The following is a 15,325-nucleotide window of genomic DNA, read 5'->3' as shown; positions in this document are numbered from 1 at the left end:
CCCAGAGAGCAAGCAATGTAGAAGCACGGTGGCTAGGAAAAACTCCCTAGAAAGGCAGGAACCTATGACGAAACACTGTTTCAAACCGGGGACTAACAAGCCTCCTCACTTTCCTGGAGGTGTCTGCCTAGACGGAGGCAATGGGGACGCAGGTGGCTGGGTGGGTGGGGGTTCTGGTTAATATCGTTGTACCTTCCATGGCGACACGCCATGTAGACGGACCCGTCCTCGCTCCCCACCGCAAAGTTGTTGACATCTCCGAGGGGGAAAGACATGGAGGTGACAGCGACGGCCTTCGACTGCTTGAACACCAGCTCCAGGCTGTCCTGTAGAGTAGCGGGGGGGGTGTGTGTTAACACACACTGCATAATCGAAATTCATCTAGCAATTTAAATAAATGATTAACATTTGACGTGTGGGTTCGGCAGTGCTGTTGGATTGACAGCTAGCAGAGTTCATTTCCTTGATTTAAAAAGAAGAACAAAATTGAGCGCAAAAATACGTTTAGAGAGTGCTACCCCCCCCCAAAAAAAGTAGCGGCTGAAACAAATGGGTTTAGTGAGGTCCCGGTGTTATAAAAATGGACCGACGTGACGTGTGTGGAGAATAGGCGGAGCATGATGGGCGGTACCTACCTGCGGTTGAGACAGCATGTCCAGGCTCCAGGAACACATCTTGCCATCGGTAGAGATGCTAATGAGGTTGTGGGCATTCTGGGTGCCCACCACGTTCACACAGTACACTGGGTGCTGCACAGAGGGGGAGACAGGGGAACAAAGCCCCCCCGCGATCAGTCTCTTTACAACACACCGGCGTCACCATTGTTTCTGCACGTCTGACCGTGTGTTCAATGTAACTGTTGAGATAAAAATCATTTTGGTGATGGTTGATTGGCAGATGAGTGTGTCGTGTTATACCGTGTGAGCTGCTGCTGACAGAGGGGTCCTCTGCACGGGGGTCCTCTTGTTGCTCCTGTTGTCCCACAGAACGATCTGCCCCGAGTAGGTGCCCCCCACCACCAGGTTAGGGTGGAACCTGGCAAAGGCGGCCGACATCACTGCAGACTGGCGCGCACACAGAGAGAGAGAGAGAGTGTGCGTAAGAGACAGGGCCATGTCAACGTCTGCTGAGACCAACGAGCGCACGGTGAAACGTCGACAGCTCTCTGGTGATGTGCATCTATGTCACCTCCAATCAACCCCCCTCTCTATTTCAGACCCGCTCAAAATAATATACAGACCTGGGCCATTCAGGGTAGCGCAGCAGGATGCCAGTGTGCTGTACAGCCAGATGCTCATTTTCATTTACACTTCAACTATCCTGTGTTTTCCATGACTCCCACTTCACCCCTCATGGCAGAGCATCCTGCTGGAGGCTGCTCACGACAGGATATATCATGTATGTCTACATTATTCATGCTAGTATATTATGTGTGGTCTCTCTACTTGGTCTTTGGCTGCCTGGTCTGAGCCCTACCTTCCCTGTAGCCTGAAACACATCACCCGTAAACCCAACGCATCTAGCCATATGTAATCATTCATTCATTCATCCAAGTAGATTTTTTGTTTTCCAAAAAGGTAAGAGAAAAATGAGTTCACACTTCTGCTCAGTTTTATTTCGTCGAAGCAATGTGCCTGGGACGACATCCACTCTGGCGGCAGCAACATGTGGTTCTACTCAACCCGTCTTGGTCTGGGAACCTCAGGGCACGCAGGATAATAAGGAGTGGAGGAGCTGCTCTCTCTCTCTGCTGAACACAGGGCCCTTGTTTAGGTACACATGATAACCACTCCAGCCCTGCGCAGCACAGCACACGCAACACTACTGCTGCAGCCCCTTACACCCTGGCCAGCTATTGCACCACTGCTCTTCTCCGGCGCCTCACTAACATGTGAAGGAGGTCAACGCCAGCCCAGTGAAATCACAATGTGGATGAGAGAGAGAGAGAGGCAGAGAGAGAGGCAGAGAGAGAGAGGCAGAGAGAGAGAGAGGCAGAGAGAGAGAGAGAGAGAGAGGCATAGAGAGGCAGAGAGAGGTGGGAGGGATGGTTGGCGGTGTGCCACATCCGTCAGGGAGAGAGCCACCCATGAGGCAGAAGGAAGCGGAGGGAGTGGGCAGAGAGAGAGAGAGAGGGGCCCTGGGTGGCTTTAGTACCTGGCAGTGGAAGACGTATTCCGGCGTGTTCTTCTTGTACTTCATGTTCCAGACCAGGGCCACCCCGTCCGGCTCGTGGGGGGCTTCCTCGTTGTTGTTGTATGAGGCAACCAGCAGCTCAGGATACTGGTGACAGACAAATCAGCCCAAATTAATGTCAAGAGGAAGTAGACATGGCCTCCAGGCTTGGCTCCATGTGAACAAGCCTCCCCTGCCCTCAGCAGTGCCGGTGAATGCCGAGCAGAATGCGTAACCACCCCCTTCTCCAACAAGATTTATGGCCGGGAAACTTTTTACCCCAACAGCGCAGTCTGGTAAATAACATTCGGATGCTACGGCTTGGCATAATGTGAAAGGACTACGGGACTAGACTTCTGAGAGAGATGAGTGAACCACGGCAGTAAAGTTGGCCACTGCAAGTCGTTGGAGACCTTTGAAACACAAACCCCAGCGCACACTAAAACAAAAACGCAGGGAGAAACGGCCGAGGAAAGAAAGGCTCGAAAGACCTGCCCTCAAACACTTACCAGATGTAAACAAACCATTTAACCTCTGCCGCTTCTCATATTGGAACAACTGAAGTTTACAGTCGGCGAATACACAATTTAGCACAAGGGAATGGATATCCCTCTGAGCAAGCAACGCGGTGGCGAACAATCACTGTCAGAAGACATTGTAGAACTAGGATCAAATGAAGAGAGACATAAGGGGAAACAATTGATTACGGGCTCATACTAAGTGACAATTTGTGAACGACACGCTCCCGGGCTCCCGGGGGAACGTGGCTAAATGTCTAATATGAAAAACGAGTGCTGTGTTTATGGTACAGATTTAGGGCAGTGGTGAGGTAGCTAAAGACTGTCAACAATGTGTTAACGTACTTCATTCTTACAGCAAACCACTTGTGGTTGAATTCTGACACGCAACGACGCAGTGTGACATGATTCACAAAGACACAGGGGCCAGTGAAACCATGAACAACTACTGCTGGCGTTTTGACTCAGTGACTAAGTCAGTGAAAAGGTCGCGTCATGACGATGAGCCAATGGTGACTGATGGTGTTGTGTTTTACTGGTGTAGGGTGAAGTTCCACCCTAGATGCTGATCTTGGGTTAGTTTAGCATTTTCCCCATCAATGGTTAAGGTTAGGATTGGGTCAGGAGAAGCTGAGCCTAGATCTGCACTACGGACAAACTTCACCCGGGAGCGTGTTTTACCTGAGGGGACCAGTCCAGACAGGTGACCACGCGATGCTTAGACCAGCGCTCGTCCACAAACTGTCTGTTCAGAAACAGCTTGGCCCCAGCTTGGATCTCACTAGGGAACAGCATAGTCACAGTCATAATCATAACACCGCACTCCTTCCTATGACTAAAACAGTGACTGTATTCTGCCTTTACTATTCAAGTGATGCCAAAGGGAGAGAAGGGGAAAAAAAGGTCTTCTTTCTCTACCCTTCCTTCTCCTCCATCTCCCGGCCACTGTAGTCGAAGAAGACGTCCACGTGTTGGGACAGGGCCCTCTCCACGATGCGGGTGCTGTGGTCAAAGAAGGTTATGAACTCTGAGGAGTGGAGGATCTGCAGCTTCTCCTCCTCAGTCAGCTCTTGTGGAGGTGCTAGACAGGGACAGTAAAAGTTATGGACAAACAATACAGAACCATCTAACAGATTGGGGTCGTCTTATTCAAATTATATTTGAGAGAGAGAAAAAAAAAAAAAGGGCCATCATGGAAGTCAAAATCCCGGCAAAATGGTTGGTAGGACTCTTCAATGAAGATGACATCAAAGAAGTTCAATCGTTACTAGTTTCGCACCACAACTCCTACCTTCCTCCTCCTCCTCCTCTTTCTGGTCTGGTTTCTCCATTTGGATCTCAAGCACTGGTTGTGGTGGAGTGATCTCCTCCTCCTCCTCCTCCTCGTCTTCCTCTGTTGGGTAAAAAGGTGGATGATTTCAATTCAACACTACATAAGACAAAAATAGGAAAAAAGAAAAAAAACTAGCACCGCTTTACATTTCATGGTTTATACAAGATGCCAAATGCGACAGTGACTAATGAGAAACGTTAGAAACCGCGGACGATTTCAATGACAATGGTTTTAAAGTGACAATTGATCCTGCAATTCTGCGTCAATGTTTGGTTCATTCCTAATGTCTACAACTAGTCTCCATCTGCAACATAAGTTTCTCTTCAACAAGCACACTGAATGGTAAGCAGGCTAGCATGGGTATGGGAATGGAATCATTATGTGCCTCTGCCTCTCATTTGTTTGGTTTGCCAACTCAAATGTCACCTCTCTGAAAGGACCTGTGCCTCTAAAGCACTGGAGGTTGTCATTTGTGTGAAGGGGGGGGCCCTAGGACCAAACCCCCGCTGTGTCGCCCCCCTCGCTGATAATGAGACCCAGCTATTCAACAAGGGTTCTTTTTGCACTTCTCAGTGTAGCTATCTCCTCCATGTCCCAGTAACAAGTTGCCCCCTTCCATCCAGGCCAGGGTCCGGGGTCAGCGGGACAGAGGACGAGGAGCAGCTGCCCAGGCCCACTCCCATTGGTCCGACCAGCTGACAGGACGGGTGCTAGCCAGATGGCGCTGCTTTGATTGTCTTGTTGGCCTCAGAAAGGTGGCATGAGGATGGCACAGAGGTTTTCCGCCTGGCCGCCCCTAGACAAGTCTCTCTGAACGGCAAGTCCGTGCAATTACCGCCCCACCAGGGGGTCCACAGGCGTCTATTCAACCTCGGAGAACGTACGACAAAAATACAGCTCGTAGGCCGGGCCAGCTGGCAAAGCACACACTGGCTCAGACTTTCACACGCTAACTCTCCGATCTCAAACAAGCACCTCGCCGTCTCCTCTCCATACACGCCCATTCAACGCAGGAATAGATTGTTTAAAACAAACACATTCATGTGGATGAGAAAATGTACAGTCGTCTACCTTTTAGAGCTCTAGGTACAGTTAATATATGACGGCAGCAGTGTTGCACACAACTGTTCCATTTCCACTGAGATCATCTAAAATCAGGGGTGCCAAACACATTTTGCCCCGGGAGCCGCAGTCGGCCTTCAACAAGGTCTCAAGGGCCCCATTGAAAACTGGTTATATTTCCTCACCGTCAAATTTAGCTAAACATTTTTTTTTAAATGTCCTAAATCCATAATTTGGGGAATGTTCTATGCTCCCTGGCTGTCAATAGCTTTGATTTGGGTGATAATTAGTGATCTGGGCACAGTCAAGAAACGGTATGAATTGTCCATTATAATTTATACACAGTTTTGATCTGGTAAAATAACATTTTAAAAACTGTTGTTTTTTCAAACCACCCACAGGCTGGATGTTTGACACCTAACGACATCTGCCTATATAAAGTTATTCTCTTTCCCGTCTCCCATGGAGGTTGGGGGTGGGCATTGGGTGTTCTGATGAGTTTACAGAACTGGGTTGATGACAAGCCATTTCAATGGACGGCCATACCCTGGAACCCAAAGGAGAAGGTTAAAATCCTTCCTTTCAAGGGCCTCAATCAGGCTTAAAGGAAAACAGTAATCACTGTCTTTCAGCTGGGCCCGGCCGCGCTCGTCAGCCCTTTCCCCCGGCGAGGCAGGCAGAGCAATCAACCTGCCAGGCATTAGGAGAGGAAGGACAATCTGAAAATAAAGGGTATAATGCACCTGCCAGCCAAAACGGCCATTTGGAGAAAATCTAGTGATCCTGGTGACCCTGCTGGAGGGAGTGGGGTGGGGGGCAGAACCAGGGGAGGGGGCATTTAACAGAATTCACCCGGATCAACCATGTACTGCACACCGACACCTCCCCTCAAAGCAGGCTCAATTATGGCTTTTGTACCACTTTAAAAAAAGAAACACTTTTTTTTTGGGGGGGGGGTGTAATCACAGGTCTTTGTCAAGACACTATATTAATGCAAAAGCAAAGTGGGCCCAGTGTGTTGTTCAAGTACAAAACTAATGACACTCCCCACTGCAGGTGTGTTCGTCTCATCCACAGAACGGACAACACAAATCGGACTTCCACATGCCGGTTTACTAAAGGCTGTTGCACCAAAACCAGCATCCACTGTTGGTCTTTTCTAGCTACAGTAGAGGAGTGTGGAGAGTAGACCGCACACGGTCTGTCAGTACAGAGAGACCCTACTTAGTGTTAAACACAGAGGACACCATGGCTTCATTCGATTCACGGTTCGTTTTCAATCCGTAAATGAAAATGTACTTCCCTTCGAGTCTAAAGTGAACAGCATTACTCATAACTGCTCACAAATCGCATACGAGAACATTCCCTTTAATCATTTGCCAGCTAAAAAGAAAATAGCACACAAAAAAAGGCTAAAATAATAATACTCACAATGCTGCAAATGTATACGTATTTTGCAAGTACCATCAGAGTATCTTTACGTGCATAGCACAGGCCTACGTCACATTTTCACTAGTGTCAGACAGGGATTTACTGAAGGGACAACGACCCGTTGGCATAAAGGCCATGGTATGTTTTCTTTCTGTGTGAGGTAGCAGATGAAAATACATCAAGCCACCGCGACCCAACACAACCCGGGAGATTTCAGCAGTCGGTTCTGACGAGCAGGTTAATCAGGGTTCAGTCAGCTGTGAAATGGGAGGCTTTTGTTGAGTTTACACACTTGGAGCACTGGTTACCTCTCTCGCTCTCTCTGTGTATCTACCCCTCTCTCTCTCCCTCTCAACAGACAGAGGATTGAGACAAAAAGGGGAAAAAAATACCTTTCTATGGAGATGTGATAGGGATTCAGCAAATGTTTTTTACCCTATAAAATCTCTGGTTATTTTCTCACATTCGCATCTTTGAATAAACTCTACTATAATTGATAGGAGCATGCTGAAACTGTGGTTAAAATGGTAGCCTAGGCCTACATTTAATTCAACAAATACAGTCAGTTAAGGGGGACTAATCGACAAGTGCCAAGAGTACGAAAGGTGACTATGTTCAAAAAGAGTGCCACTTCAAACAAGAGGCTGTTGAGTTGAGTTCCTTTAGTGATTAAAAGTTATGACCTTCCCCCGAATCCAAGTGATTCAAACAAATCACATTTAATTACATTTCAAATTTACTCAAACGCTCTACTCTCTCTTGTATTGCCTGAAGCCTTTTTAAAACAGAGCTTCAGGCAGAACACTCGATGAATTCCCCCATATATTTTTTTCCATAATTACATCTAGCTAAGCAGCACTTACTGACGTCGCATAAAGTCCACTGCTGTAGCGTGAACACAGTGTTCTATATATAGGCTACCGCTAGATTTGATTTCTACACACTATCCTGATTCACTGCCTTTCCTTGCATGACCTGGAGTGGGAATTACAACCATCGAAGCAAAACAGCGAGTATTGCTTTTATAAATATTGGTGGAATTTACAATTTATGGGTAAACGTCTGCAACTAATAGATTCTTTCCCACCAGGTCACAAAATGTGCGTCTATACTGGACTCCTAGAAACCTAGTACAGGGTTCCTCAAACTTGGTCCTAGGGCCCTCCCTGGGTGCACGTTTTGGTTTTTGCCCTAGCACTACACAGCTGATTCAAATAACCAACTAAACATCAAGCTTTGATTATTTGAATTGGCTGTGTAGTGCTGGGGATAAAACCACACCGACCCTGTTCTCCAGGACTAGGGTTGGAGAGCTCTGTTCTCCATGACGGTAGTTCTCCAGGACCAGGGTTGGAGAGCCCTGTTCTACAGGACGGTAGCTCTCCAGGACCAGGGTTGGAGAGCCCTGTTCTACAGGACGGTAGCTCTCCAGGACCAGGGTTGGAGAGCCCTGTTCTAGAGGTACGGTAGCTCTCCAGGACCAGGGTTGGAGAGCCCTGTTCTAGAGGACGGTAGCTCTCCAGGACCAGGGTTGGAGAGCCCTGTTCTAGCTCTCCAGGACCAGGACGGTAGGGCTCTCCAGGACCAGGGTTGGAGAGCCCTGGACTCTCCAGGACCAGGGTTGGAGAGCCCTGTTCTAGAGGACCAGACCCTGGTAGCTCTCCAGGACCAGGGTTGGAGAGCCCTGTTCTAGAGGACGGTAGCTCTCCAGGACCAGGGTTGGAGAGCCCTATTCTAGAGGACGGTAGCTCTCCAGGACCAGGGTTGGAGAGCCCTATTCTAGAGGATGGTAGCTCTCCAGGACCAGGGTTGGAGAGCCCTGTTCTCCAGGACGGTAGCTGGAAGGACCAGGGTTGGAGAGCCCTGTTCTAGAGGATGGGAACTGGAAGGACCAGTCCCCCCCTACCCAAAATAAAAGAACACTAATCAGCTTGTAGTGCTTTTTTTTGGAGATGGTGAGTCATCTCTCTTCTTCGCTCTCTGTCAAGCTTGGCACGGCAGCACCTTCCTCCAATGCCACCGCCCGTTGACCTTGAGTTTACAGTGCCGTCGCCTCCTCTTGACAACATGATGAATCGCTCAATCAGTGCACGCGAGCAACACCACACCGAACATCAAATATGCGCAGATGGGTGTGAGCAGGCGAGGGGACGCCGCCTCACCAAGTGCCAGTAGTGATGACGCGAAAGCGCACAATGTCACTGAGTGTGTTTTGTTATGTGCCTATTGGGTGAAGGGAGAAGACAGGAAAGCGAGAGAGTTGATGAAATGATTACAGTGGCAGAGAGAGCGGAGGGTGGGGTGGGGGGGTCTAGTGTTGAACAGCCAACAGAAACCATCCTTGTTTAACACAGTGTTACAATGCCCTAAAGACATAGAGACTATGTCTCCCTCCACAGAACAGAACGAGCTTTGCTATTTATCCTTTACTCATTGGGTATGGGTATCCCAATTTGTTCACAGCCAGACCGCTTGCATTTCACATTCCTCAATGACAAATCACCAAGTCCTCTGGCTAGTTTCCACTGGAGATTGATCTGACTGGGATCTAACTGGGTTCTATGCTGTCTGAAGTGTGAAGGGGGAACTTAGAAGAGACAAGTAACCCGTGCAGGGAATTAATCTTTGTTCATCACCCCAAACCTCCGAACACAAACCATCAAGCATAACTAATGAATATCTTTAAACTCCCACACAGTGTAAATAACAAAACGACTAGACTACATAGCACTCTATAGCAGTCGCTGATATGTTTTGCTGATAAAGCAGTGTAAACAACAGATTTCAGCCTATGAGACACTCTGAACTACATCTTAGAAGGGGGGGAAAAAACTAGGGGTGTAATCACAATATTGCATATTGTGGCACATGTGCTCAACATGTGGACGTTATGGGTAAACATGCTTTTTTTGAAGATACGCATAGACGACCACATGAAAGCTGCTGTGCAGCAATTACATACATATTGACATGGTTCAGATGCATTAGCCGGGCATGAACGAGGTGCTTCATATTCAGCCCCAATCTACTGCCTTTCTTCCCAATTCACCCTGGCCCTCTCATCCTGCACATGCATTGTAGCAGGGCCCTATTGGTTTGAGGATGGGGGGTTTTGAGAGGAGTGAGTCTACGTGTGCGAATTTAATCTTTCCTTTGGCTTCTTATGTTTCCCGGGCCCCTGCAATTTCCCCCGGCTTTCATCTCAGTGCTCCGTAAGGTCGGATCAGTTCCACTTTGTGTTCACTTCCTGCTCCCACTCGTATGATCAGACAACCCAGCCAGCCGGCCGGACACAACACACATCAAAAAAAAAAAAAAAAAAAAAAAAAAAAGAGTAGCCTTCGGAAACCTTGATAGATCGACTGCACTGTTCTCTGACCTTGCAGTCAACGAGCCAGGCAGCTTTAGTTGTGCCGAAAATACAGAATCCTAAAAGTAACTATGTACTCGGTTCAGAGTTCTCACCTTCTTTCTGCTGGGTCGTCACAGGCGTCTGGGTCTCCTTGGTGTACGACACCGTCTCTTTTGGAGGGAAGTCAACATGGGTGATCTTGGCCATGCCCAGCTTCAGAGGTCCACGCCTAAAAGCAGAGCACACCTTCAGACTCACGGCAGGGCCACAGAGAGCTGAAACAATAACAAGAACCCGGGCGACCCAGGCACAACACGCAAGAGTACTACTATCACATTCCAGCCTTTTCATTGGCCCCTCAAAAGCCGAAGACGCCTTTAAGGCAGATGTGCGATTTTGTCTTCTGATAATCACTTATTTATGGAGAAGGAAAGGAAGGATAACAACGCGTCTGTAGGTCAAAGAAAGACGGCACCAAGAGACACATGGCCGGCATGACTTTTTTTCCTCCCCTGATCTAAAACCATGGCTTTCGAGAGGGTCAAGAGGAGCAACGAGGCTAGAGGTTGAGGGAGGGATGAAGTGAAAGGAGGAAGGTAGAGTTCCAGTACCCCAGCTCGGAGTCAGAGTGAAGCTGAAGAGTAGACGGGTCAGAGTCCCAGTGTAGAGTCCTGGTTAGTTGTCACAGCAACAAGGCAGCATTAGTGCAACAAAGCAGAGGCATAAACCAAGAGGGGAAACCAGTTAGAACGTAGAACATGCCCATACTGACAAATGCAGGTGACAAAACAAACTTGTATTCAATTCAGGACATTTCAGAAACACAGACGTTTTCGCAGAGGGTGGTAAAAACACAGTTACCACGAGAACCCTCTATTAGGCACTTGCATATAGAATCTAAAAATACATATTTTTTAAAACAAGGACAGTATCTGTTTAAAAATGCTTTGACACAGGTCCTGAGAGTGCGAAGACACTGGGTCTAATGAGGCAGCCTGAGGGGCTGGTCAGGCCTGAACTGTGTCACGCCAACGGCTCGGAATCCCATGTGAGGGAGCGCCCTGCGGGGGGGAAACATGACCTCCCATGTGTGGAGGAAATGGCCACGCTGCGGAGGGAAACGAGGCAACACGTAGAGCCTTGGGGGTGGAGGAAGAGCTCCCTGGCTCTGATGGGACACTGGGGGAGCTAGAGTTTCAGCAGGGGGACCGGGGCTCTAATTAGGGGTCCCCCAGGCCTCTCCACAGCCCTCTTGTTTTATAGCTCATTTAGGACCATCCTAATGCAACAGCACACAAACAAAATAAGCATGCACACCCCCGGCATAAGCCAGTCATCGTGATCTTCAAATGGTATTGTTGGTGGGCATTTGTGTGTTATCTGGAGAAGAACACTGGTACTGTGTTCTCAAAACTGGACATGTTTATAGGCATAGTTTATAAGGCAAATGGTTACATAAGCACCTGTGTGCGTCTAGTAAAACACATGCAAAGGTAGTTTAAATTTCATTGTAAGAACACTGGCAATATCTTATTAAAAACCTAGATATGGGATTGACTGTTCCAGATGTGACATGGATTTATAGAGAAGAAACCTGTTCAAACCTGTGAAACACAAATCCTTTAAAATGACACAGATATTAGGAGAGACAGTTCCCCATTCATTCCTGCAATAAAAGCCCCGGCATGCATCGCAACCTAAATTACAGCGGCGCTGCACTGTGCTTAGAGGATGAAGGCTTTTTGCAGAGAGATTTTAACGCATTTTGACATTAAAACGTTAGATTGGGGGGTGTTTGTACCTGGATCCCACGGCGCCGTCGCCCGAGTCTTGGCTCCCTGCCTCGCTTGGTGTGCCCACAGATTTGGAGGTCGGCGACATGGGAGGAGGGACTAGATAGTGAAACAGATAGTCTAGTGGTTAGAGTGTTGGACTAGTAACCGAAAGGTTGCAAGATCAAATCCACGAGCTGACAAGGTAAAAATCTGTCGTTCGGCCCCTGAGTAAGGCAGTTAACCCACTGTTCCTAGGCCGTCATTGAAAATAAGAATTTGTTCTTAACTGACTTGCCTATTTAAATAAAGGTAAAAAAAAAAAAAAAAGACAGGTATCCCCTGTTACTATGCGAAGAGGCTGGCATGTTCACAATAGTGCAAAGGTAGGTCAGTTTTGGGGTGCCAGAAGTGGTATAAAAAAACACAAATGCGGCATGCCAAAAATGTCTAAAATGGAGTGGATATGAACAGCAAAAAGGAGAAAAGACAAAGACAAATATTTTATATTTCACCCCATATACGATGAAAACACAAGTGAAAATTCAGTAAGACAAATACCAATAGTATTAGAAATAGCTAGTCACACATCAACATACCAAAAGTAAGTGGATGAGACATGTGGAGTGTGTCGTCAAATTCAAAAATACAAACAAGTAAATAATCATGTCAATGTCATTTAAATAATATGACCTTTTCTGATTCATAACATCAGTTCCCTACTTTTCTTTATCACACTGACAGACCAAGCCAGCCATAAGGCAATATAAATGAATCTACTATGGACCACTTCTGCCCCCTTCTGTTAGCTTGGTGACAATATCCTCACATAAATCTTGGTTTAGAAAAATGTACAGTCAATAGTAAGATGGCCTACACGACACTACACTAGAGAGACTCAATACTTGTAAAAAAGCTCATGTACAGAGATTTGTTAAAAAATCTAATACTGCTGGTAGATAGTTTCTTACCAACAGGGACATCAGCTGATGTGATGCCCATGCTCTGCAGAAGGGCATCTGTCTCACGTCTCTTTTTCTCCAAATCCGAGTCATCCAGTGGGGCGGCATCTTTCTTCAGGTCAGCCTGGAAGATAACCAGAGCCGGTACACTGGTTAGTATCCTGGCTGTAAGCATGATGAATAGAGGGTTTGATGGAGAGTTGTCTGAATTTGGTTAGTTTATAGTGCTGGGCGATTAACTGAAATGTTGGTTATTTTTGTTTTTTAAACAACTAATTGACCGATGTCTGTTCAATTACTTTAATTTTATTTGGTTTTTTTCCCTTCTTCTTCTTCTTCTGTGAGCTCAATACGCAGTAAATCAGATCAAGCCCGAATTAAGTCATCAAATAAAAAAATATACACAAGAACTGAAATATTTTATTAAAGTAAAGTAATCTGAATAAATAAAGGTTAATAAGAGATAAGCAGTAATGGGCAGTCACTACCATCACTACCAACTTGTGTTAATTGTTTATTCTGTGGTGCTACAGCATTCAACCACATAATGCATAACCTTTTTTGTAATTATTTTTTAATACTTGAACCAAAACCACCTCAAAAAGCAAGTCGCTCAGCACTTCTAGTTTAATAAAACAATTAACCTAGCCTTAGAATCTGTGCATGTTCCATGCAAATCGAAGCTACTGCTTCCTCTTTCCACTGATGTGAAATAGGCCTACTCAGATACTTTGAGCAGAATGCACATTGCCATTTTGTTCAGTCTAGTTCTGGCAGTATTTCAAGTCCCTATAAGCATGTACCTCTTTCTTTTTGCGCTCATCTTCCTTCCTTTTTTTCTCCTCCCTGATCTGGGCCAGGCGTTGCTTCTTCCGTTCAAGCTCCGCTTTCAGCTCGCTTTTGTCTGACATAATGCCAACACTGTAGGACACAAACACATTTCTGAACAAGATAGGTGACCTACAGCATTTTACAGCAGTCGGCAAATCTGAAAACTCCATCCTTTGTACAGGTGTTACTTTTGACTCAGAAAATAGCCCCAAGTAAGGCTACACATTGGAATATAGACTTGGGTATGGTCAGAAGCAATTTCGCCGACTGCATTTCATGAGCTGCTCTGAAAGTGTAATAAGATCACTCCTTTTTAACCTTTCAGATCAACGAGAATAGCACCTGCTCCTTTGCTCTGATCTGCCAGGTCAAACCATTTAACTAACAGGCCCACTGCTAGTTTTTGATCATGAATGTTCAGCAGGGCACAGATAAGGCTCAAGAGCACACTCTACTGTCCAGACAGAGAAAGGTTGGATGCTCTGCCATTAGCAGGGTCCTGACCACCTGGCCTGTAAAATCCTTTTCTGGTCCAAAGCCCCATTCAATGCGCTTTTGTCTACTCAACTCTAACCAACATCAGAGTGCGCTCTTAGAGAGATTAGGTTGATCATTTCAAGAGAGGCTTTACCATTCTGTATACAGCATTGATCAGCTTTCATATGATTCACAGCACCTGACCCTTTCAACACCCAACGGGGACCACTTTAAGACGTTTGACTTAATTGCACAACTTAAGACAATGAATGGAGGTCTCTGAGCTTTATAATGAATTAGGTTTCTAAGCCTTCCTTTTCAGATGGCCTAAAGCACATTACATGAAGTACATTAAATTTGATCAACCACCTTGAGATAACAATGTGGTTGATGCAACTTTTTTAAACGCATACATTGTCATTTTCATACAAAAACACCCAATAAATGAAGCTTGTCAAGTAGTGTTCATGTAAATGCAGACTTCTGCAACAGGAAATGTAAGCTAACACAAGGACTGTAGCTAGCTACCTCAAACATACAAAAAGGTATTTTATTGGTAAAAATATAAAATAAGAAAATAACGATTTTAAAAACAGAAGTAAAGAGGACATCATGAGCTCCAACATAAGTGATGCTGGCAAGAATCAAGCCGCGAAGTACAGTAACTGGTCTACTGTGCTGTGGCAAGCCATGAATGATAGCATTGAGCAGCATCATCAGCATCTTCTTGCCTCGCTATCACTTGAACCAGTGCGCTAGATAAATTACATAGCTAGTACGGTTTGTAGAGAGCCGGTAGAGAATGTTATCTTAACATTCAACACATCCGAAAAACACCATTGTTTTAGTAACTAACGATAGAAGACTGTCAGGTCTGTCGTTTATCGAACATAACTTTAGCAAGTTAGCTGCGGCCCCACCCAGCAACTGTGGGACTGACTAACCAAAATTGCTAGCCAGCGAACGTTGGCTAGAAGAATTGACTTTGTCTTGGCATCCGGACTGACCTCTTCAAGTTGAAAACATTGATTCGCTACCTGACTCTTACAACAACAAAAAATCGAACTACCAATCTTTAAACTATGTTACATGCAAGCCTAGTTGCAAAGTTTAGATTAGCTAGCTATCACAATTGGCCTGCAACAGGCTAACGTTAGCTGTTACTTAGTTAGCTAGCGGCTAGCCAACCATCTCGGAAAAAACGGGTGGCTGGCTGGCTGACCACTAAATCTCAACACACGTTTTCATTTACACGCTACCTCCACGTTTCACTTGTAGTTTGGTAACAAACCGTATTTCTCCTTGGCTTTCTAATCGCTTGAATCCAGGATCCTTTCCTGAAGCAACAACACAACGGTCATCACCAGTTACCACAGCCACGAAGTGAGAAGGCCCGCCTACTCAACCAATCAAAA

At 46.3% G+C, this 15,325-nt stretch overlaps 1 protein-coding gene across 5 annotated transcripts in view; it reads right to left on the bottom strand.

Moving 5' to 3' along the window:
- Positions 1-15,325, bottom strand: part of LOC112225234 (dynein, cytoplasmic 1, intermediate chain 2a) — a 22,155-nt gene extending 6,830 nt beyond the window's left edge. Inside the window, exons 1-13 of one of the 5 annotated variants that reach the window (XM_024388980.2) lie at positions 15,202-15,325; positions 13,406-13,523; positions 12,612-12,726; positions 11,670-11,760; positions 10,480-10,539; positions 9,982-10,097; positions 3,982-4,083; positions 3,609-3,771; positions 3,372-3,471; positions 2,155-2,280; positions 918-1,064; positions 636-749; positions 193-326 (exon numbers count right to left, since the gene is read on the bottom strand). In XM_024388980.2, coding sequence (XP_024244748.2) covers positions 193-326; positions 636-749; positions 918-1,064; positions 2,155-2,280; positions 3,372-3,471; positions 3,609-3,771; positions 3,982-4,083; positions 9,982-10,097; positions 10,480-10,539; positions 11,670-11,760; positions 12,612-12,726; positions 13,406-13,513 — 1,376 coding nt within the window. In that variant the 5' untranslated portion in view covers positions 13,514-13,523; positions 15,202-15,325. Of the gene's footprint in view, positions 1-192; positions 327-635; positions 750-917; positions 1,065-2,154; positions 2,281-3,371; positions 3,472-3,608; positions 3,774-3,981; positions 4,084-9,981; positions 10,098-10,479; positions 10,540-11,669; positions 11,761-12,611; positions 12,727-13,405; positions 13,524-15,169 lie in introns of all 5 variants that reach the window. The other 4 variants (XM_024388982.2, XM_024388981.2, XM_024388983.2 and 1 more) reach the window with 4 other exon arrangements.

The sequence above is a fragment of the Oncorhynchus tshawytscha genome, linkage group LG26 (genome assembly GCF_018296145.1).
Source record: "Oncorhynchus tshawytscha isolate Ot180627B linkage group LG26, Otsh_v2.0, whole genome shotgun sequence".
In the NCBI taxonomy this organism is placed as follows: domain Eukaryota; kingdom Metazoa; phylum Chordata; class Actinopteri; order Salmoniformes; family Salmonidae; genus Oncorhynchus; species Oncorhynchus tshawytscha.
Note: the sequence above shows the minus strand (reverse complement) of the source record. Positions and strands in the feature narration are given on the sequence as shown.